General features: G+C 37.7%; 1 protein-coding gene and 1 long non-coding RNA gene across 3 annotated transcripts; both read right to left on the bottom strand.

Annotated features, from left to right (window-relative positions):
- Positions 1–3610: 3610 nt before the first annotated feature.
- On the bottom strand, positions 3611–6217 carry LOC145807009 (uncharacterized). Its single transcript, XM_082904906.1, has 5 exons — positions 5940–6217; positions 4990–5343; positions 4569–4874; positions 4396–4483; positions 3611–4315 (listed from the first exon to the last, which is right to left on the bottom strand). The coding sequence occupies exons 1-5, from the start codon at positions 6215–6217 to the stop codon at positions 3611–3613; spliced, it is 1731 nt and encodes a 576-aa protein (XP_082761032.1).
- Positions 6218–21264: 15047 nt separating this feature from the next.
- On the bottom strand, positions 21265–23050 carry LOC114281441 (uncharacterized). 2 transcript variants are annotated; one of them, XR_014350612.1, is made up of 5 exons: positions 22544–23050; positions 22306–22449; positions 21934–22065; positions 21748–21803; positions 21265–21563 (listed from the first exon to the last, which is right to left on the bottom strand). It is a non-coding gene; the product is annotated as an uncharacterized LOC114281441 (long non-coding RNA). The 2 variants fall into 2 exon arrangements; XR_014350611.1 differs by lacking the exons at positions 21265–21563; positions 21748–21803 and having other exon boundaries at positions 21849–22065.
- Positions 23051–25283: the final 2233 nt, after the last annotated feature.

The following is a 25283-nucleotide window of genomic DNA, read 5'->3' as shown; positions in this document are numbered from 1 at the left end:
CATTTAATCCATAAATCATTTACCAAAATCCTATGTCAAAATATTTCCAAAAACAAAAAATCAAATCCTCTGATGCAGCCCAAACTATTTTTCACCATTATCAATCTGTCACATGAAAAAAGAAAAAACAATATTAGATTGACAAAAAAAAAAAAAAACCTCGATATGTACTTCACAATTTTGATTTTAATTTTGTAACGGGAAGTCCAATCGGGTGCTATTTGTTCATACAAGTTTTCTCATACAAGTCTATTTAGGCTTGAACAAGCTGCCCGTACCAATTTTCGGTGGTTTCAGTGGTCATTTTGCAATGTCGGCCCCCGAACGGGCCTTTTAAGTCTTGTGTTTTTCATTTTTTCTTGTAATTTTCTAACCGAAAATCCAATCAAGGTCCCGTTTGTTCCTACAAGTCTATATAGGTTTGAACAAGCTGTCCGTGCCAAGTTTTGGTGGTTTCGGTTGTCATTTCGTAATTTCGGATCTTGAACGAGCCTTTTAAGTCTTGTGTATTACAATTTTCCTTCTAATTTTCTAATCGGAGATCCAATAGAGGTCTCGTTTGTTCCTACAAGTCTATTTAGGCTTGAAAAGGCTGTCCGTGCTAAGTTTCGGTGGTCATTTTGAAATTTCGGCCCCCGAACGGGCCTTTTAAGTCTTGTGTTTTACATTTTTCCTTCTAATTTTTTAACTGAAAATCCAATCGAGGTCCCCGTTTGTTCCTACAAGTCTATTTAGGCTTGAACAAGTTGTCCGTGCCAAGTTTCGGTGGTTTTGGTGGTCATTTCACAATTTCAGCCCCCGAACGGGCCTTTTAAGTCTTGTGTTTTACAATTTTCCTTCTAATTTTCTAACCGGAGATCCAATTGAGGCCCCATTTGTTCCTACAAGTCTATTTAGGCTTGAACAAGCTGTCTTGCCATGTTTCGGTGGTCATTTCGAAATTTCGGCCCCCGAACGGGCCTTTTAAGTCTTGTGTTTTACATTTTTCCTTCTAATTTTTTAACCGGAAATCCAATCGAGGTCCTGTTTATTCCTACAAGTCTATTTAGGATTGAATAAGCCGTCCATGCCAAGTTTTGGTGGTTTCGGTGGTCATTTCGAAATTTCGGCCCCCGAACGGGCCTTTTAAGTCTTGTGTTTTACAATTTCCTTCTAATTTTCTAACCGGAGATCCAATCGAGGTCTCGTTTATTCCTACCAGTCTATTTAGGCTTGAACAAGCTGTCCGTGCCAAGTTTCGGTAGTTTCGGTGGTCATTTCGCAATTTTGGCCCTCGAATAGGCCTTTTAAGTGTTGTGTTTTACAATTTGCCTTGTAATTTTCTAACCGGAGATCCAATCGAGGTCCCGTTTGTTCCTACAAGTCTATTTAGGCTTGAACAAGCTGTCTGTGCCAAGTTTCAGTGGTTTCGGTGATCATTTCACAATTTTGCCACCCCCTAACGGGCCTTTTAAGTCTTGTGTTTTACAATTTTCCTTCTAATTTTCTAACCGGAGATCCAATCGAGGTCCCGTTTGTTCAACACAACCAAACATATTAAATGAAATGCTTGTAGTGATTTGAAAAGTAAATTATGAAAAATATACTTACAAAAGTGTTTGTCAATAAGATTCCTCTGATGGATAATCATTTTCATCAACCTGCATGCCTGCCCGATCTTTGGTCATCCTCATAAACTTCTCAATCTCTTCAAATCTTTTGTTTTGCATTTCAATCATTTTAGCTTGCTCTTGTGCTACTAGGTTCTGGGCTTCAATTTGTTCTTGCTAGACCTCGGACAAATTCTTCAATGACTCTAGTTCTTTTTGTAGGCTCGAAACCACCTCAGTATGTGCTTGTGCAGTAACAGAAAATCTGGATGATGATGGTTTTGGGCCAACTCCAAAGCCTTTTAAGTATCCCGATTTCTTTCCAAGAATCTTGATTGACAGCTGCTCCTGAGTTAAAGGTATTGCCCCAGGCTCTAAAGACTCTTCATGTCGATTTTTCAAAGCTTCCTATCAATTTGTAAACAACTTCAACAAATACCACCATTTACATAAATATGTAACTCTATTAATTGGCATACTTACATGTAATTGACCACATATTGGGGCTACCCAATCCGACTTTCTCTTGCTCCAATGGGAATCTTTGTCAAAGTATACAAAGTCAGTCTTCTCGGTACCCTAATTCCATTTAAAAGTAAGCATACATAATTAATTTTCACACTTTTAAATATAATAAATACATCACCTGTTTATACATTGCAGCTTGAAATGACTTGGAGCCCATTGTATGATTATATGGTAATCTCGCTCGACTATCCCTTGCTTTTTTAGCCAAGTTCTGCAAAATTAAAAAATTAGTATAATTAAATTGAAATTACAACATGATTCTTTAAATTAGGAAATTTTACCTGATAATCGCCATCAAGCCATACATGATCGATCATGTATACCCAAGCCTCAGAATCGACCCCTTTGTATGGTTTACTATAAGGGTCAACACCAGCATCTACCAACTTCGAGTAATGAGTCTTCATCTTGTTATGCCAACTTCTGTAAAGAGTTTTACACTTTTTATTGACTCCTTTCCGAACCTCTCCATCCTCATCATAATCAACATTCTCAAATTTATCCTGCAAATATAATGAATGCTTTTATTAATATCAAAATACAAGTAATGGTGATAATCTAATTATCTGAAAAGTAGCAAATACATGTACCCGAACTGCTTGAATGATTGGGGCTTTATGAATCTCATCAATCTTGTCCCACTTTTTTATACCAATGATTGGAGAAACCATCCTTATCTGTAAGCCAAGTTCATTTGCAAATGGAGTGGCATAAGGCCCTACTGGCACCTTTGCATCTGCAGGGATCCAAACATGAAGTTTTTTACCACCATTGTTAGCTATGAGACGTGCTATGCTCTTCCCTCGAGTCTGACCCCTGACTTGTCTAGAACGAGTACGCAAACTAGTGGTAGATGGTACATCATGGGTAGTAGTTGCATTTGTAGATGGTGTAGCCTGAGTAGTAGCTGCATTTGTAGATGGTGCAGCCTGGGTTGTAGTTGCATTTGTAGATGGTGTAACCTGGGTAGTAGTTGCATTTGTTGGTGGTGCAGGCTCGATACTTAGAGCATTTGTAGATGGTACACTCTGAGTAGAGGGGGTTAAATTAGGTGGTGCATGCTGAGTAGGGGCAGGTAGAGGAACTTTGGATGATGCTGCATGTCGAAGTTTACCAGGGCCTGCCATCTAGCACAATAACTCAACAATTACATGTGTGAAGCATATATAAAATAAGCAATTACATTAATATCAATGGCTATATAATAGAATCAATATCAGAACATAAGTGATAACTAAACAATAACATAACATAAGAAACAAAAAAAATAAAATAGACAAAGAGAGAGACAGATGGGGACACACACAAACACACATATACAAAACAAAACAAAAAAAGAAAAAAAAATATCTTTTTGAATTGTCATTGTACTCAAACTCAAAGGCACTTAAACAACACTGTCATAAAAACATAAAAATGACACAACAATTAAAGTTCTATGTCAAAATCTATATTGCAATCAAAATGATTATGTAGCTCATCTTCTCGGATTGTCAATGCTCATAGTAATCATCTTCATTATCGCACCCCTCTTCCTCATCAACACCATCGTTGTGTGCTCGACTAACTGATTGTAAAACCACCTCACTTGGGATAATTTGAGGATCAATGTCATTCCTATGAAGTGAGATTGTCACGGGGTCTTCAACGCTCACTGGGACAACTTCAGTTGTTTCATTTTGTTGCAATACATTATCAGGTTCAAAGCCATCTTGTTCTGGTACATCCCATATTCCTCGATGTTGTAGTCTTTCTACGACTTTCCAATGCCCGCCTAACTTTGTATCATCAACGTAGAAAACTTGTTTCACATGACTTGGTAAGACAAATGGATCATCTTTATACCATTGACTTCTAACATCAATACTTGTGCAATGTGTGTCGGTATGTAATGTTCTATTGCTTCCGGTATTGAACCATTCGCATTGGAATAAAACAACTCGATGTCCAAGTATGTAATGCATCTCCCACACTCTATTCAAGTACCCATAAAAGTTAATTGTTTGTCTCTCATGCTCCCCTTCCACAACTAACCCACTATTTTGGCATTTATGACTACTATCACGATCCTTACTATGAAATCGAACACCATTGGAAATGCAAGCTGAATACAAATTAACATTCACACTAGGACCATTTGCTAATGACCACAAATCATCAGTTGCTTCTGGTAATCCTTGAGCTTGTAATTGGTTCATCTACATAACGACATCAATTTCAATCATTATGTTAGTAATCATATAAGTGTATCTCAATAAAGTTTGGGATTATATCTTACATGTTCTTTGAACCACTTGGGGAATTCCTTTTTCTGTCTATTTGTGATGTCACGTACACCTTCATTTTCTAAAAGATTCTTGTGTTGCCTACTTACAAACATATGATTCATAAGTAACATATTATATTGAAAACATAATTCTACAAAAAAAAAAAACAATATTAAGAACGTACTCTAGATAATGGTCCAGCTTGAGACTATTATTCAAGACAAACCAATGAGCCATTTCACGTTCTTTTTGAGACACCTTAGAAACCCTTGTAATTAGCCCAAAAGGACGAACATTTTGCGCGAAGACCTCTAACCCCGACTCATGCACACTAACATCAACATTCCGTTCCTCTCGATTAAATACAGTTTCAATCCCACCCAAATACATTGAGCAAAATGTGAGACACTCCTTGACAACATAAGCTTCTGTGATCGAACCTTCTGGACGAGCTCGATTTGCAACATATCCTTTTAAAGTTCCAAGTAGCCTATGAAACAAACAATAGAATAATCTTATTACACACACACTCACATTTTTATAAATATATATACAGGTTGTGCTACAATTTAAGTATTCTAGTGTTTTAATAAGTTAGTAAGTACCTTTCAATGGGGTACATCCACCGATATTGTACAGGCCCACCAAAAATGGCTTCATGCGGCAAATGAATCGCCAAATGGACCATCACATCAAAAAACACTGATGGAAATTTTTTTTCTAACTTGCATAGTATGAATATTATGCGATCTTCTAATATTTCCAAATTCTTCATCTTCAATGTCTTCGAGCAAAGCTCTTGGAAGAAATTTCCCAACTCAAATAATGCGACACAAATATCATTGTGAAGATATCCATGCATTCCAATGGGAAGAAGTCGTTGTATGAGGACATGACAATCATGACTTTTTAGGCCTGTTAACTTATCACCTTTGTGTTCACACACCTTGATATGCTTGCTGCATAACCATCAGGATACTTAATTGACTTTAAAAACCATATCTTTCATCTGAGGGCAAAGTGTAAAATGCTGGGGGCTTTTCAAAAGACCCATCGGCACACTTTTTTAAGTGTAACTCCTTCCTTATTTTCATATCTTCCAAATCCATGCGTGCTTTTTCTGTGTCTTTGTTCTTCCCATCTATACTCAGTAATGTTCCAAGCAAACTATCACATATATTCTTCTCTATGTGCATAACATCGAGGTTGTGTCGGAGTTTAAGTGTTTTCCAATATGGCAACTCAAAGAAGATGTTTTTTTTTTGTCCAGTTCAATACTGGATTTTCCCTTTTTCTTTTCTTATTTGTTGGATGCTTTCAAAATGGTTTGAATGTCCCTGAATCCAATTGTTCTAAGATTTGTTCCCCTGATAACTCTAAAGGTCTTGACAGGAGCTCAGTCTTACCATTATAAAGTCGACTTCTCTGCCAAGGGTGGTCATCAGGCAAGTAATGACGAGCGCCTATGTACCCTATGTTACCTCTCAACCGTTGTGAGGAAGCATTTTTGTTACAGGTGGGACAAGCCAAATAACCTTTCGTACTCTATCCTGACAAGTTGCCATAGGCAGAAAAGTCATTAATTGTCCACATAACAGCAGCATGCATTTGAAAACTTAATTCAGTTGAGGCATCATAAGTAAACACACCATCTTCCCACAACTCCTTCAACTCATCAATTAATGGTCGCATGTAAACATCAATATCTCTCTCTGGTGCTTGTGGTCCAGGGATAAGCAATGACAGCATACTAAATGATTGTTTCATACATTTCCAAGGAGGCAAGTTGTAAGGCATAACAATCACAAGCCACATACTATACGAGTTGCTCATGTTTCCAAAAGGATTGAAACCATCAGTGGCCAACCCTAACCTCACATTTCGACTCTGTTGGGAAAACAAAGGATGTTGCCTATCAAAATCCTTCCATGCCTCACCATCAGCCGGGTGTCTCAATATCCCATCATCTACTCATTTCTCTTTATGCCATCTCATATCTATTGTTATTTTTCTCGACATATATAATCTCTGCAACCTTGATGTCAACGGGAAGTATCTTAGGGTCTTGTGAGGAATTTTTTTACCTTCTCCATAATTCAACTTGTATCTAGACTCTTGACAAATCGGACAATTCTCTAAATTTGCATTCTCTTTCCAAAAAAGTGCACAATCATACTTGCATGCATGAATCGACACATATCCTAAGCCTAAAGCACGTAAGAATTTTTTGGCTTCATAAAGGGTCCATGGAATCACTTGATCACTTACCGGTAGAAGGTCCTTTAATATCCCCAACAACATGTTGAAAGACTTATTGCTCCACTTGTTTTACACCTTCACATGAAGCATCTTAACAACAAATGATAAAAGAGAAAACTTACGACACCCAGTGTACAACTCTCTTTGAGCATCATTCAACGATTTGTTAAAGTTGGGCACGCCCTCTTTTTCAACATTGTTAGCCACATCATCGTCATTGTCACCGTCCTCCTCATCCTCTTCATTTTCAGCATCATTTATGGTAGTCCCCATGTAAACATCTTCTAACAAATTTAGGATTTCATCTTGATCTTCGCCTGTCTCTGCTTCTATTCTATCCCTAACACTTCCAAAGTCATTGTGGTTGTTATCATTCAATGCATGAGATTGATTCATGGGAACAGATTCCCCGTGATGCATCCAAGTCTTATAAGAAGGGGACATCCTTTTCACAACTAAATGATACTCCACAATTTTACAAGTATGTTGTTCACAATTCAGACAGTCCATACAAGGGCAACAAATCTTATCATTTGGCCCTACATTCATCATTGCAAATTGAACAAAAGCCTTCACCCCATCTCGATACTGGGAACTAATCCTATTCTTAAGTAACATCCAACTCTTGTCCATATTTGGTCATCTACAAAGCCATGGTTATGTGAAATTCCTTTGAATTAGAGAATTTACAAGATTATGGTTCCATATCTTTTGGTGACTGTCACGACCCAAACCCGGCCCTATGGGTTTAGCACCGTAACCGGCCAGTAATCCGAGATTACCGAAGGCCTGCGGAACAGTAATACAGTAAAACAAAGTACAGGGCCTGGCGGAAGCCAATACAGTAAATAAATAATGTCCATTGAGCTGTGACAGTCTGTATGCCAAAAAGATTTTTCATGCATTCATACATACAAACAGTACAGTCTATACAAAATTTACAGTCACACAATACAGGGACCTAATCCCTTGATAACAGTACAGTAGCTGACAGTCTATACAGTAAACCAAACAGTAAGACAGTACAGAAGGGGGAATTGTAAAATGCCCCTAAGCCTTAACACGATAGGCTCGAAACCTCGCAGTGAGGCACAAAGGCTGGCTTGACAAAACTGGAGTCTAACCCACGCTCTTAGCTCCGATCTGGTGGCTGAGCACCTACATATATATATAAACAGTGAGCTAAAGCCCAGTGAATAACATAAAGCGTAAAGAGGTTAAGAATGAATGTCCTTACAGTAATGAAAGCAGTTCATTAAACAATACTTCAGTCTTTCAGTCAGTACAGTCATATGTGGTACACCCATTAGCATAACAGTACAGTAAGCAGTAGGTCTTAAAAGACCGAACAGTAATGATGGCCATCAGTCAGTAAACAGTAGTGGTTCCAACGAGGGAACTGACAGATATTTCTGTCACAGTAACAGTAAACAGTAGGTGCTAAGGATGCCACAATAGAGTTCAGAATATTGGACATACATTCATCTAGTTAACAGTAATCAGTTCAGAAAACAGTACAGTTCAGTTGTTCAGAAGATAATCATTTGTGAACATATCTTTACACATTCGTTACTCACAGAGTTTGGGCTACAGTATGCTAGAGCGTGTCTCCCCAGTCGCCAACCCTACACAGTTAACAGATTGAACACACACTAAGCTACACAGTCGGGAAATATAATAACTTAACCCCTAATGCCTCGGTGTGTTCTACATCTATATCCTCAGTAAGATGCCTTAAACTAGGCCTAAGCATGCCTAGGATGGGATGAGGATGCAAAGATGTTCTCAAAAAGCAGTTTCAGAATTTTCAGAAAAACAGAGTCCTGCTCGAGCGCAGGTTTCCCCGCTCGAGCGGTCATGCAACAAAGGTACACGCTCGAGCGTCAACTCTCCTGCTCGAGCGTACTGTAAAAGTACTGGATGGGTGAAATCTCCGCTCGACGCCTGCTCGAGCTTGAGACACAATCCTCCGCTCGAGCGCCCGATCCTCCGCTCGAACGGACTGTAAAACAGTGCAGAGAAATACTGGATGCTCGGATTCCACGCTCGAGCGCCACTTTCCCCACTCGAGCGGAAGTGCAAAATCTGGGAATTCCAGATTGCACCTCCAAGCTCAAAACCAAGTTCAAAAGCATCAAAACCGATCCCCTTGGGCCCATTTTTTGGAAAACTCTTATAAACACATGGAATAACATGATTCAAAACTCAATTTGAGAAATCAAAGCCCAAGGTGTTTAATTCAAACCCAATTTAAAACCAATTTCATGAACAAGATGAACATGCAAACATGCATGAATTCTAAACAACTTTGAAGCTCAATTTGATGCTCTAAGGAGCCAATTGATCTAAAAACAAGTTGAAAACATGGACCATTTCAAAATTATGGACATGCATGTACCATTTTACCATGAAATCAACTCACAACTCAACAATTCAAACATGCAAGCATGAATTATGCTCTATTTCAACATGTATGAACTAAAACATGACTTAGCTCTACAATTTAACATGGACCATGCAAGAATTAGCTCAAACACAAGAATGAGAAGATGAAATCCTTACCTAAGTCTTGAGTTAGAAGACTAGGAGCTCAAATAGGCATTCTATACTTCAATTCCAAGCAATTCAAGCCAATTCAACAAAATGAACTCAATTCTCTCCTATAACCCCTCTTGGTCGGCTAGTAGAAGGAAGAGGGCTGAGGAAATGGTTTTTGATTCAAGTGTATGAGTGTATACAAGGCTCAAAGGCGTGTGAGATATTGGCCACTAAGTGTGGCAACATGGTAATTACGACAACTATTGCAATTAACTCATTTTAATCTAATTTAATCATACCTAATTAGTTTTAAGATAATTATACCATAAAGTCACATTAATTCTAAGGGTCATAAAACACTAACCAATTCCCGGTTCGGCCGCCGATAAAGCCTTCAATTAGCAGTTTAAACATAAAACACAAACAGATCAAATAATCAATCAAACAGATAGAATACAATTTAGCATACACACTCAGTCAATTCAGTCCCAGTTTTCAGTCAGTCAGTTCAGTACTTTAACCGGTCCAATTATCAGTCATAATCAGTTCAGTTTAACGGTAATCAATGTTTATCGGTAATCAATCAGTCATTAATCGGTAGACAGTATGAGGGTTGTTACAGTCTCCCCTCCTTATAAAGAGTTTAGTCCTCTAAACTCGAGTTACCTTTATTCTAGAAGAAAACAGGGTTCAGTGGAAATAGTTCAGGATATCGCTTAGCCATGTCATCTTCCCTTTCCCAAGTGGCATACACACCACCATGGTTCTGCCAGTCAACTTTCACTAGCGGGATCTCTTTGTTTCTCAGTTTCTTGATCCGTCTGTTTACGATCTGTATAGGCCGTTCCTCGTAAGTGTAGTCATCACTCAACACTACCCGAGTAGGCTCAATTACATGGAAGGGATCCCGGAGATAGTCTCTCAACATAGAAATGTGAAAGACGTTATGCATATGCCCCATTTCAGGAGGGAGCGCAACTTGATACGCCACCGGATTGATTTTCTCAATAATCTCATACGGTCCGACGTATCTTGGCGCTAACTTGCCTTTGACTCCAAAACGAGTCTGGCCCTTCATTAGTGTCACTTTTACAAAAACGTGATCACCCACTTCATACTCTCTGTCTCGTCTTCTAACATCCGCATAACTTTTCTGTCGGCTCTGTGCAGTTTTCAATCTCTGTTGTATCAATTTCACTTTCTCAGTTGTTTCATAAACAATCTCGGGCCCAAGCAAAGGCCCATCTCCAACTTCTGCCCAGCAAATCGGAGATCTACATTTTCTGCCATACAATGCCTCGAAAGGCGCCATGCCAATACTCGAGTGATAGCTGTTATTGTAAGCAAATTCAGCTAAGGGCAAATGACTTTCCCAGTTTCCCTGAAAATCAAGGACACACCTTCTCAGTAAATCCTCCAGAGTCTGGATGGTCCTTTCTGACTGGCCATCTGTCTAAGGATGATAGGCACTACTCAGTCTCAGTTCAGTACCCAGTGCAGTCTGTAGGCTTTGCCAAAACCTCGATGTAAACTTCGAATCCCTGTCAGAAACAATAGACACAGGCACTCCATGCAGTCTCACAATTTCATCAATATAGATAACAGCCAATTTGTCCGCATTATAGATTGTCTTGACAGGTAAGAAGTGAGCAGATTTGGTTAGTCTATCAACAATAACCCAAATTGAATCCATACCTTTTCTGGAGCGAGGCAACCCAATGATAAAATCCATAGTAATATGTTCCCATTTCCACTCCGGTATTGGTAAGGGCTGCAATAGGCCTGCGGGTCGTTGATGTTCGGCTTTAACTTGTTGGCAATGAAGACATTTCGATACAAAATCAGCAATTTCTTTCTTCATTCTCGGCCACCAGAAATTCAATTTCAGGTCTTGGTACATTTTCGTGTTCCCTGGATGGATTGACAATTTTGAATTGTGGCCCTCTTGCAGAACTCTTCTTTTCAGTTCAGTATCACTCGGTACACACAGTCTGTCTTGAAATTTCAGTACATTGTTCTCAAATTTGAATCCCGGTCTAGGTTTAGATTCTCTTTCTTCGATGATCTTCTTCAAGAAATCATCCAGTTGCTGTTTCTCTTTAATCTCTTCAATCAGTGCCGGTTGGGCAGAAATAGCAGCTAAGGTTCCACCTTGTTCTCGTAAAACAACTTCAATTTCAGATTTTTCAAGGTCACAAAGCAACTCTTTCTGTCCGGTAAGCAAACATGCTAAGTTTCCAATCGATTTCTGGCTTAATGCATCGGTAACGGTATTGGCTTTTCCGGGATGATACAATATTTGTAGGTCATAATCTTTAATCAGTTCTAGCCATCTCCGCTGTCTCATGTTCAGTTCTTTCTGTGTGAAGAAATATTTCAAACTCTTGTGGTCGGTGTATACATCACATATCACCCCGTACAGATAGTGACGCCAGATTTTCAGTGCAAATACTACTGCAGCAAGTTCCAGATCATGGGTCGGGTAGTTCTTTTCATGCGGTCTCAGTTGTCGGGAAGCATAGGCAATTACTCTCCCGTTCTGCATTAAAACACATCCCAAACCCTTATGAGAAGCATCACTAAACACAGTATAACCAGTCGTACTTGAAGGTAAGGTAAGAACCGGTGCAGTCACTAATCGAGTTTTCAACTCCTGGAAAGCAGATTCTCTTTGGTCAGTCCAGTCAAATGATATCTTCTGTAATATCCAGCTAATCCCAAAAAGCTTCGAACTTCAGTCACATTTGTTGGTCTAGGCCAGTTTACTACAGCTTCAATCTTCTGCGGGTCAACAGAAATTCCATCTTTGCTAACAACGTGCCCCAAAAACATAACATGGTCAAGCCAAAATTCACATTTAGACAGTTTAGCATACAGTTTCTGTTCTCTTAAGGTTTGTAGGGCAAGTCTCAGATGATGTTCATGTTCTTCTATATTCTTGGAGTAAATCAATATGTCATCAATAAATACTACAATAAAATTGTCAAGGTATGGTTTAAAAATTATGTTCATGAGGTCCATAAAAGCAGCAGGGGCATTCGTGACTCCGAATGGCATAACTAAAAATTCATAATGGCCATACCTCGTTCTAAAAGCAGTTTTATCAATGTCTTCCGGTTTAACCTTCAGTTGATGATACCCCGATCTGAGATCAATCTTGGAAAACATTTGTGCACCCTGTAACTGATCGAATAAATCATCAATACGTGGCAATGGGTATTTATTTTTCACAGTTACCTTGTTCAATTCACGGTAATCAATGCACAGTCTCAGCGAGCCATCTTTCTTCTTTACAAACAAAACCGGTGCACCCCACGGTGAAGTACTGGGCCTGATAAACTTCTTGTCTAATAGTTCTTGCAATTGCACTTTCAACTCCTTCAGTTCAGTTGGGGCCATTCTGTAAGGAGCTTTCGATATCGGCTGTGTACCCGGAATCACATCAACGGTAAATTCAATTTCCCTGTCAATCAAATCTCCTGGTAGATCGTCTGGAAATACATCTGGGAATTCCTTGACTATAGGAATACAATTCACATCAACTTTAACACTATCATCAGTAGCCACAGTCAGCACAGAACACAGATATCCCTTACACCCCTTTCTAATTAATTTAACAGCTTTCACTGACGAAATCAAATACGGAGGAGGTACTACTCCACTCCCATTAAACACAAATTCAGGCAAACCAGGTGGACGGAAAACAACTTGCTTGGTCACACAATCAATAGTGGCATGATATTTTTGTAACCAATCCATCCCCAATATTACATCAAAATGATCAATGTTCAATGGTAGTAAATCAATAAACAGATGCATATCCCCTACAATGATTTCACATGCAGGGTACATATAAGCACATGTCATGGATCCTCCTACGGGTGATGATACGGCTAGCAGATAGTTCATGGGTTCTAAGGGTCTATTCAATTTCCGTGAGAAAGCATGCGATACATAAGAATGTGTAGACCCCGAATCAATCAACACATATGCATTTTGTGTACAAATAGAGAGGATACCTGACACAACGGTTTCAGTATTTTGCACGTCTCCCGGTACTAGGGCGAACACTCGGCCCTGCCTCATGGGCTCTTTCCCGATAGCTTTGGGGTTAGGCTTTGGTGCTACAGTTGATACTGCCACGCTTGGTGCAGCTTTACTACTGGCTTGTGGAGTAGAGGGGCAGTCTTTAACCATGTGACCCACCTTGCCACACCTGTAACAGGCTCCAGATATTTTGTAGCAGACCCCTTTGTGCTTCTTGCCACACTCAGAACAGGGTGGTATGAACCCACTCCCGTGGCTGGGGCTAGTTGTCAACCGCATATTCTGTTTCTTGTTGGCCGGGTTGTGCTTGCCTTTCTTGAATTTAAAACCTTGCCTCTTACCACGCCATTCCGACGTTGGTGTTTCAGTTTTCAGTGTTTCAATGTTTGACTCGGCCATTAATGCCCGGTCAAGAACACCCACAAAGGTCGGTAGTTTCAAAACATTTATTCGGTCAAGTATTACAACATTAAGGCCACCCTCAAATTTTCTGGCCTTCTTGTAGTCAGTGTCCACCATGTGTGGTGCATATCTGGCAAGTTCATTAAATTTTGTTTCATATTCCGTAACGGACATTGTGCCCTGCTTCAGCTGTTCAAATTCAGTCACTTTTCTATCCCTGACACACTAAGGGAAATACTTTTCAAAGAAGGCTCCTTTGAACTGAGCCCAAGTCATAACTGTATTTTCATTACAGATAAGCATCCACCACCTTCTAGCTTCTTCTTGTAGGGTGAAGGTGGCTAACAATACTTTATTCGCTTCTGAGCACGGAAACACTTCAAATAGTTTTTCTATTTCAAGCACCCAAGCTTCAGCCTTTAACGGTTCCAGTCCTCCCTGAAAGGACGACGGTTTCATTTTGCTGAATTTATGGGTGAGAGCAATAATATCCCTATCATTCACATTCACATTAGGTTCCGGCTGTACCGGAAGAGGAGGAGGAGGTGGGGGTTGTTGGTTCTGTTGTTGTTCAAGTCTAGCAGTTATCAGTTCCATCATTCTTTCCATTCTTGCCTCGGTTGATGAGGATTCAGGTTCATTTACATTATCCATTTCACTATAACAATTATAACAGTTTTAAACATAAGCAGTCATTTGTTTAACAGTTTAACATGTCAGCATATATTCAGTCATAACATAACCACACACTTATCATGCTCATGAAATGTCCTAATCACTTCTCTAGGACACCCTATAGCTCATTTGGACACGTGTGTGCGGTATGACTCGTGGTTAAGTATCGCTCTGATACCACTCTGTCACGACCCAAACCCGGCCCTATGGGTTTAGCACCGTAACTGGCTAGTAATCCGAGATTACCGAAGGCCTGCGGAACAGTAATACAGTAAAACATAGTACAGGGCCTGGCGGAAGCCAATACAGTAAATAAATAATGTCCATTGAGCTGTGACAGTCTATATGCCAAAAAGATTTTTCATGCATTCATACATACAAACAGTACAGTCTATACAAAATTTACAGTCACACAATGCAGGGACCTAATCCCTTGATAAGAGTACAGTAGCTGACAGTCTATACAGTAAACCAAATAGTAAGACAGTACAGAAGAGGGAATTGTAAAACGCCCCTAAGCCTTAACACGATAGGCTCGGAACCTCGCAGTGAGGCACAAAGGCTGGCTTGACAAAACTGGAGTCTAACCCACGCTCTTAGCTCCGATCTGGTGGCTGAGCACCTACATATATATATAAACAGTGAGCTAAAGCCCAGTGAATAACATAAAGTGTAAAGAGGTAAAGAATGAATGTCCTTACAGTAATGAAAGCAGTTCATTAAACAGTACTTCAGTCTTTCAGTCAGTACAGTCATATGTGATACACCTATTAGCATAACAGTACAGTAAGCAGTAGGTCTTAAAAGACCGAACAGTAATGATGGCCATCAGTCAGTAAACAGTAGTGGTTCCAACGAGGGAACCGACAGATATTTCTGTCACAGTAACAGTAAATAGTAGGTGCTAAGGATGCCACAATACAGTTCAGAATATAGGACATACATTCATCCAGTTAACAGTAATCAATTCAGAAAACAGTACAGTTCAGTTGTTCAGAAGATAATCATTTGTGAACATATCTTTACACATTCGTTACTCACAGAGTTTGGGCTACAGTATGCTAGAGTGTGTCTCCCCAGTCGCCAACCCTACACAGTTAACAGATTGAACACACACTAAGCTACACAGTCGGGAAAGATAATAACTTAACCCCTAATGCCTCGGTGTGTTCTACATCTATATCCTCAGTAAGATGCCTTAAACTAGGCCTAAGCATGCCTAGTATGAGATGAGGATGCAAAGATGTACTCAAAAAGCAGTTTCAGAATTTTCAGAAAAACAGAGTCCCGCTCGAGCGCAGGTTTCCCCGCTCGAGCGGTCATGCAACAAAGGTACACGCTCGAGCGTCAACTCTCCCGCTCGAGCGTACTGTGAAAGTACTGGATGGGTGAAATCTCCGCTCGACCCCCGCTCGAGCTTGAGACACAATCCTCCGCTCGAGCGCCCGATCCTCCGCTCGAGCGGACTGTAAAACAGTGCAGAGAAATACTGGATGCTCGGATTCCACGCTCGAGCGCCACTTTCCCCACTCGAGCGGAAGTGCAAAATCTGGGAATTCCAGATTGCACCTCCAAGCTCAAAACCAAGTTCAAAAGCATCAAAACCGATCCCCTTGGGCCCATTTTTTGGAAAACTCTTATAAACACATCGAATAACATGATTCAAAACTCAATTTGAGAAATCAAAGCCCAAGGTGTTTAATTCAAACCCAATTTAAAACCAATTTCATGAACAAGATGAACATGCAAACATGCATGAATTCTAAACAACTTTGAAGCTCAATTTGATGCTCTAAGGAGCCAATTGATCTAAAAACAAGTTGAAAACATGGACCATTTCAAAATTATGGACATGCATGTACCATTTTACCATGAAATCAACTCACAACTCAGCAATTCAAACATGCAAGCATGAATTATGCTCTATTTCAACATGTATGAACTAAAACATGACTTAGCTCTACAATTTAACATGGACCATGCAAGAATTAGCTCAAACACAAGAATGAGAAGATGAAATCCTTACCTAAGTCTTGAGTTAGAAGACTAGGAGCTCAAATAGGCATTCTATACTTCAATTCCAAGCAATTCAAGCCAATTCAACAAAATGAACTCAATTCTCTCCTATAACCCCTCTTGGTCGGCTAGTAGAAGGAAGAGGGCTGAGGAAATGGTTTTTGATTCAAGTGTATGAGTGTATACAAGGCTCAAAGGCGTGTGAGATATTGGCCACTAAGTGTGGCAACATGGTAATTACGACAACTATTGCAATTAACTCATTTTAATCTAATTTAATCATACCTAATCAGTTTTAAGATAATTATACCATAAAGTCACATTAATTCTAAGGGTCATAAAACACTAACCAATTCCCGGTTCGGCCGCCGATAAAGCCTTCAATTAGCAGTTTAAACATAAAACACAAACAGATCAAATAATCAATCAAACAGATAGAATACAATTTAGCATACACACTCAGTCAATTCAGTCCCAGTTTTCAGTCAGTCAGTTCAGTACTTTAACCGGTCCAATTATCAGTCATAATCAGTTCAGTTTAACGGTAATCAATGTTTATCGGTAATCAATCAGTCATTAATCGGTAGACAGTATGAGGGTTGTTACAGTGACCCACAAGATTATGGTTCCACATCCCTTTCATGACCAAATGATGCATCACAATAGTAAGTGATAAACAAGAATTACTATTCAAGTAAAATACGCAATTTAGAGTAAAGGGTGAAAAAAAATCATATAGTAAGTGATGAAATTGATATATAGATTACAATTGCTATATAAATTGTGGTCTTGAAATTGTTACATATTAGTTTACTTATTCTTGGAAAAGCATATTTATCTATTTTAGCTATTTGACGTATTTCTTTGTTGAGTTAGACATAAAATTGAGATTTTCAAACCAAATATAGCAGCCATCCCTAATAAAATTTTAACTAGTTTCATATTGATGCTGAGGTTAAAGATATGAGAAATTCAAATTCAGTGGAGTGACTATCCTTAATCTCCTCTTCCCTATCTCCCCCATTTTTGCCTTTTTTTCTTTCTCACCAACTGGAGAATCCATTTCTTTTCATGTATTGTATATGATCAAACATAACCACAATAAATGCTCATTACAAAAGTAACAATTCATCACCAATAACATATATCTTTAGCCATCAATCATCATAAACCCAAATTGAAAGATCTAATTTAATTCCTATGAGAAAAGCCAAATTTTAAAATAAATATCTATTCTTTAAATATTTTCTTTTACATTGGTATCTTTTCTTTTGTTATTTTGGGATTTGTATGTTTGAGTGGTCACATCTCAATCGGAACCACAATTCTATCTCAACGAAAATGACATTCTATCAAAATTCTTACTCTGAGGAATCGCAGCTCTAGCGCACAAATGTAAACCCAAATAAGAGTTTCTTCCTGCAACTAAGGAGTTGACAGTTATGTTTCTAGCTAAGCATAAAGAATCCTCAATAGGTTATAGGTAAGTGTCTCAGGCATAATGAAAGGAAGGAACAGCCTTTCGAGGGCAGTAATAATGCAAACCATAACTTCTCATGGCTAATAGTACATGACCGAGATTTCTTACAATTGGTCCTCCTATTGATGATGGATAGAAACTTGAGATGGAGAAAGGGAATTTTCTTCTCTCTTCGTAAGATGGAGTTTCTGAGGTGGGTCCCATCAATGATGAAGGGTTGAGATTTGGCAACCAAACCTATATTGAAGAAAATCCAGAGTTCTTCACATTTGAAGTCAAGACCTACGGAAGATGTTCTTGATTCAAAAATCTAACATGCAAATCTTCAGAGAGTGACCAAAAAAGCTAATTTGCAGAATCTATCCTCATAGCATGGATCAGATCAGACAAATAGTATTCACCGCAGTCTAGGCAAACTCTAAGACAACCAGATTACTGTAGATCACATCTGAAGCTGGCAATATGCAACACTACATAAAAAAGCTTAAACAGTATAAAAAATTCCTGAAAATTTTCCAACTATTATAAGATAACAAAACCATAAAGTGAAGAAAAGAGATCATCTACCACATACAGCATAATCCAAAAGATTAATACAAGAGCTGCTGAGTCAAGTCTAGCACAATATCACATATTAATTAGTGCAGAATCATTCAAACAAACAACGAAGTGTTGTCTATGAGCCTTTGAAATGAACAACAACAACAACAAACAAACAACGAAGTGTTGTCCTGTATTCCAAAATCAGTTCCAAAATCAAAATATCAGCCCCAAAATCAGTCCCAAAATTATAATATCAGTTCCCAAAAAATACAAAATCAGAATATCAGTCCCAAAATCTAAAAATCAGTTCTAAAATCAATCTGAAATTCAGAATATACCAGTCCCGAAAATCAGTTCCAAAATCAGTCCAAAAATTAGAATATATCAGTCCTGAAAATCATAATATTAGTCCGAAAAATCAGAATATCAGTCCGAAAAATTAGATTGATGACAAAGAAGAAAAAGAGAAAGATGAGAGAGTGAGGGAAAAATCAGTCCCACTATCAATGTTGTGTTGTGTTGTGTTCTGCAATGCCGAACAAGAGAATGAAATTGATGATGAAGAAAGAGAGGCAGATGAGACATTGTGAGAGAGTGAGAGCGAGAGGGAGAAGGAGAGGGAGAGGGAGAGGGAAAGAGAGACGAAGAAGAGGGAGAGAAGACATACCACTTTGTCTTCTGTTGTGCCGCTTCAGGCTATCTTCTGTTGTGCCGCTTCAGGCTATCTTCTGTTGTGCCGCTTCAGGAGAGGGAGAGGGAAATGAGATGAATATTATTAGGTCAATCTTGTTTATCAACTAAAGGTCATTAAAAAAAAAAAAAAAAAAAAGACAGATTCAAAACGACGTCGTTTTGACAAGATATTTATTGGCGACGAAAATCATTATGTTGCCATAAATATCATTTACCTTTCAGCGACTATTTTAATTCCGTAGCCAAAAAGTCACAATTGGCGACAAACAGTTTCGTCACCATATATTAATTTGCTCGCCAAAACTTTTTTAGTGCTCTCGCACAAAAAATTAAATTGGCGCCAGCCATTTTTGGCGACCAATTGAGATATTTGTTGCTAATAGTGTATTTTTTGGCGACCAACACGTATATTGTCACCAAAAACATACAATTGGCAACTAAATTCAATTTGGTTGCTAAGAAACGTCACCAAAAATGCTTTTTGTTGTAATGTTGGCTGAGAAAGAATCGTTTGATTGCAAATTTAATCCACCGAACACAAGAAAATTCTAGGAGGGAGAGATGGTGGGCTCGACCTGGTTCTGTTGCAGTACTAAACGGAAGACACATAGACCTACCTCACTCAAACGGCGCACAGCCAAGAAGACACGTAAACCAGAAAATTGGGAACAAGAGTTGAAAATGACACGTAAGTGAATTCTTTGGGCCTAACCACTGCTTTCGCTTGTAGCATATGGAGAATTCTTGGAAAAGAAATTGAGGGATAGATGGTGGTCTCTGAAGACAGCTCACCATCTTTCCAATTCAACAACAAACAACTACACTGTCATAGATGTGAGTTGTAATAAACAGAAACAACAAGGGCAATTGTAGACTTTCACTCATAGAAATAGGGACAATTATGGTATTGTGAGCATTAGACGCATCATTTGAACACACAAAATAACAAAAAGAACCACTTTTTTTTTAGCACAATTCGGCTGGGGCTTTGACTGACCTATGAGCCACATTCGAGGCAATTAAGCGTTAGGAAATAGTTGTGTTATACCACAGTTGTACACTTTTATATATGGTTATATATATATATATATATATATTTTAACTAGTCAAAATCTTTTTGAAGAAGATAACAATTTAAAAACTAAGTATATTTTGATGAATTAAATTGGTTAAGTTGCTCTAACTACCCCCTTCTAATTATTTTGATTTGAACATTTCATCTCTTTTGTGAACATTACATATATTATTATTATTATTATTTCTGGAGAAACTATTGACTAGCTATGAGATGAGGTTCTACTTGGGAAAATTTTGAATTATGGTTCTAATGTTTAAGAGCTTTCTTAAAGAAAAGAAAGAAAGAAAGAAAACGACAAACAAAAGAAGTGCAAGGTTTGGATGTGCCTGCCATTCATGTCATGTTTGGTGCTTGTGATAAAGCCCTAGCCAATGACATTAAAATATAATGGAAGTAATTCATATTCATCCAAATAAATAATCAATATTTTATTTTTATTAAAATTTCTAGCGGCAGCTCCACAAGTTGAAGCAAGGAACTACCAAAAACAAAACAAAACAAAAAAAAATGGGCAACACTTTTGAAAAGAGTCGAAAACAAAACAAAAAAACCAACTGTCCCGCAGCTGTCCAAATCTCTGCTCCAATCCCCATCCCAGAGCTCATCACCATGATTCTAAGGTACGTAAGCACGATGAATGGCTTTGAGACTTTGTCCCTACACTGCTGGAAATCAGGGTTTTAGAGGCGTTTGAAAAACGCCGCTATAAGTCTTAAAAACGCCGTCAAATCTTTTTGTGGCGTTTAGCACTAAACGTCGAAGATGCGGCCGTCGCTATAACTCTATGGCGCTTTAAAAACGTTGCTATATTACTATAGGCGGCGTTTTATAAAAAAAAAATCTACTAATTGTAACATGACGTCACCATGCTATTTAGCGACGTTTTTAAAACGCCACTACATCTCCTTTTCCCAACTATTTAACGACGTTTTTAAAAACGCCGTGATAGCCCTTTCTTTAAAAAAAAAATTGTGCTAATTTTTTTAAAAAATACCTATAATAAAACTAAAATAGTACTAATATAAAATAATAACCCCCATTCATATAGTAAAATCTTATAAAATGATAGTCCACAATCATTGTGCAAAAACAAAACATTCGCATAAATCAAACGGTGTATCTTACACAAAAATATTTCATATTTCTCGCACCCTAGAAATCTTCATATGGTCATTGGAGAGTTACTGAGTTAAGAATAAGTCATCAATGCAAATAAACTCTCTATTTCAAATACAAGAACCAACAAAAAAAATTAAAAAATTAAAACATGTCATAACAACTGATAGTAATATTAGTCCTCGGACTACCAGGTCACCAGCTAAAGTAGCAAACACCAGACTTTCTTGTCCATCAGCATTCTTCTTTAGATCTGCCAATCTGACGGCGCTAACAAAAGCAATCTTGCATACCACCACACATTTTGGATCAGGAGAACCACCAGGGACAAGCTGCATTACGCACAAAATGTTAGAATTGTAGAATACAAAATCAATAGGACTCAGCTTCTCAAACAAAATCAATAGGACACAGACACCATGCAAAAGAAATTTAGGGATTCAAACGACTATTTTGGAAAAAAATCATTGCAAGATCTTGAACTTCCATCACAACATAAAAGCAGAATCATAGTACCTATGAATCTTGCTGAAATAAGAAGTTGGTTTGCTCCATCCCACTAATCTAGAGAACTGCAAGGAAATCAATATTTCAGCATGTATAGAAAACCGTTAGCAGTAATAAAACATATCGTACTAAATAATCCAACCCAACAGCATGTTTCTTGGCAGATTTAAATGCATAACCAAAACAGAAGTAAACCTTCTGTAGGCAGATTTGCATGCATATTGGCAGATTGAAAACCTATACTGGACCCAAGCCAGAAGCTGTTTGGATGTGTTCTTTAGCAGAAGGTTCATCCTGAGGTTTCATGGCCGGAAAGAGTAGAACTTCCTGTCCCCAAACCAAAAAACAAAACAATTGACACTTGAGTAAAAAAGCTCAGTCGAAAAAACTTTCTATTGTAGAATGTGAAACTTCCCACGTCCAGCCAAACACACCCAACCCCAACCCCACCAAACCAACACTACCAATAAATTAAACAAATGAAAAATCACCAGCAAGGAAATCCAAAACCACAAACTAATAACACATGAACATTTCACACAAACCACACAAACGTAAAACACAAACCTTGATGTTCTTCGAATCTGTCATCATCATTGTTAGTCGGTCAATACCCAGTCCCCAACCACCAGTTGGGGGAAAACCATACTCGAGAGCTGTGCAAAATGTTTCATCCAAAGCCATTGCTTCATCATCACCTGATTGTCAGTCCTGAAATTTAATCATACAAAAATCTTCAGTCAAGGCACCCCACACAACATGACTTTACATGCCACAATGATTCAATTCCTAATGATCATAATACCTTGAGTTGGTCAGCAAACCGTTGGCGTTGTACCACAGGATCATTCAACTCCGTGTATGCATTGCAAACCTACGTACAGAACATAGATGGCATGCAAGGAAAAAATATAAATATAAGTATATATATACATAATCCTTAGAAAATCACTATTTTAAAAAAATAACAATAATAAAGAACTAAATAGAAATCCTTAGCTGCTATGACATACTTCACGCTTGTTAACAAATAATTCAAAACGTTCAGTCTCGCAGAATCCATGCTCTGTATTCCTATGATCGAAGTCAACGTAGATTTCATACTAATTTATTTCAATAGAGGACACAATATGAGTAGAAATGAAAAATAAATCAGCAAAACACTATTCTACTTCTATACTGGCAGTGGCAGATGCATTTTGAAATGAAAGTGCTACTACAAATCGAAGTAAACATAGGAACAAACAAGACCTAAAAAATCACAAATATGCTGGCTAATTGAAAGAGAACAATGGCTGAAGCAACCAACACCAATTTAAAACTTAGGGGGCTGACTTTAATAATAATAATAATGATGGTATCAATAAAATATCAAAAAAAGAAGGGATTATTAAATTTGATTATTAAACAACATGTAACCCAAGTGAAGAGACTCGTTAATTAGATTGAGGTAAAGAAAATAGAGATAAATATAATTTGATGTTGTGAACTATATTCTATGGGCACCTCAATTAGTAGCTCAATTTCAAATGAAAATGTAATGTTAAAAAAATTTAAGGACAATGATGCCATTGATGGCAGTAATAGATTCCAGAAAGATATATTTGACAAAGAACTATAATTTTGCACAAATTGCTAGCTGTAAGACTTCATTTTTCCAACTATTTTAAGTCTTCTCAACACTCAAATGGAGCTAAAAAAATTAACTTATGCAGCATGAATTTGAGAAATAAAAAATACACCTACCTTGGTTAGAAAGTGGTCCTTCCATGCTATTGGACACTGAGGATAGAAACTTAAGGGATGGGAGAGCACCCAAAATCCTGAAGGCATCCTCGTCAAAATTATTATAACTTAGATCCAGATGTCTCATCTTGCTCAAATTAGACACTAGTTTAGAATCTGAGCATATGACCATGATCAAATGTCATTAAAAGTCAACCCCAAAGAACCATAAGTGAAAATGACCAACTTATTGCTTTTATAGGTAATTAGGTACTTTTTAAAAAGACTTTCACTCTAATTCACAATTGTAGAGAATATATATATAGTGGTATGGAATGAGAGCGCACAACCCCCCCTCCCCCTTTTTATTTCACCAAAAACAATAATTAGGTAAACCACAAACCGCTAGCTATGTCATTCTAATTAAAGAATCAATACACTTCCATATGTTTCTACTCATGGGGAATTACTTGCTATGTATAAAGCCAAACAATGTAGGCAATTTCTTTCATAAGTAACATCTAACGTATTTAATTATATTTTCAATTTCAAATCAATAGGTAAGTTGAACCAGTTAAAAAAATAATAAATAATAAACAAAATGAAACAAAAGAAGTTGTAAAGCTAGAAGTACTAACAACTATTTCCCAGCCTTCTATTTATTTTTCTTTTATCTTGCTTTCTCTTTTTGGGCTTTCCTATTATTTATTTAAATATTTGAAAATCAAGAGCACAACCATTGAATGGCACCATCATTATTTTACACATAAATGCGCAGTAGAAATCTATGATCTTGAATGTTACTTTAAGTGCCAGCTATCTAATAACAAAGTTATAACAATAGATTTTTTTTTTTTTTTTTTTTTGGTTCATTTCAAGTAGACATTAAAATGCTCTTCTGAAGCTCAATGAATGACACAACACTCTAAAATCCATGCATTGTCCAATGCCTTTGTCAAATCCTGTTTGCTTTAATTGATTCATGGCCTTTCTCTTTATGTGAACTTGTTAGAAATTGTCTCAAGTTCCTATCTTTAGATGTTGGTTTTTCTTTTATGTAGTATTGTTGCGGCAATAATTTCATAATCTTTGCAGTAATAATTTGGTCTAAAAGAGGCTTAGAGTTAAGAATTTGAGCATGCCAAGGTTTTAATATGCCCAAGGGTTGAGGGCTTTCCTCTCATGGGAGAGCATGTTTCTTGTGACAGTAATAGAGTTGATTCTCTAAAGAAGAATGAGTAGTGCTGCTTGAGTAGAGTATTTAGGCCAAAATTGCAAACCGACTCCAAATGGAAATTTTCTATTAAAAAAGCAAGTTAAAGGGTTATGCCGTGGTATCATATCTATTAAGTTGTGGTTTGTAGGTAGTATTATTTTGTTTGGGTATTTTGGTAGTACAGTCAATTTGGTGGGTAAAGAAGGTAAACCACATAATTATGTTTTCTGCTTATTTTTTATGCTTAATAATTCCTATGCTATTTTTTCCTGCTAATTCAACAAGACCAACGGCAAATTGAAATTTGCATTTAAAATTTATTGGTTTTATTGTTGGCCATTAAAGTTCATGAAGCTTGAGTTGAACATGGGGGCAAACTGAAATTTGTATTTTAAATTGATGGATGAATGTATATGTAATTTAAATATATATATACTAATGTATATGCAATCAAAAAAATTTACACACTCATGTATATGAATATTTTAACACCTATGGGGTTTTATATAGGGGCATATACCACCCAACACAGATGAAAACATAAAAGATGAGTGAAAATGTAAAATTGAAGTAAAAACTTAAAACTTTATGAGTGTATTTCATA

Source organism: Camellia sinensis, chromosome 14 (genome assembly GCF_055761805.1).
Source record: "Camellia sinensis isolate YWXY chromosome 14, ASM5576180v1, whole genome shotgun sequence".
Classification (NCBI taxonomy): Eukaryota; Viridiplantae; Streptophyta; class Magnoliopsida; order Ericales; family Theaceae; genus Camellia; species Camellia sinensis.
The sequence above is the reverse complement of the archived record's forward strand: the minus strand, read 5'-3'. Positions and strand labels throughout refer to the sequence as shown.

Coding starts and splice junctions, on each gene's coding strand:
- LOC145807009 (XM_082904906.1), bottom strand. CDS start 6,217: ATGAGCAACTCGTATAGTATGTGGCTTGTGATTGTTATGCCTTACAAC. Junction 5,344..5,939: donor TTTTCTGCCTATGGCAACTT/GTCAGGATAGAG, acceptor ATGGTTATGCAG/CAAGCATATCAAGGTGTGTG. Junction 4,875..4,989: donor TGGATGTACCCCATTGAAAG/GTACTTACTAAC, acceptor TTTGTTTCATAG/GCTACTTGGAACTTTAAAAG.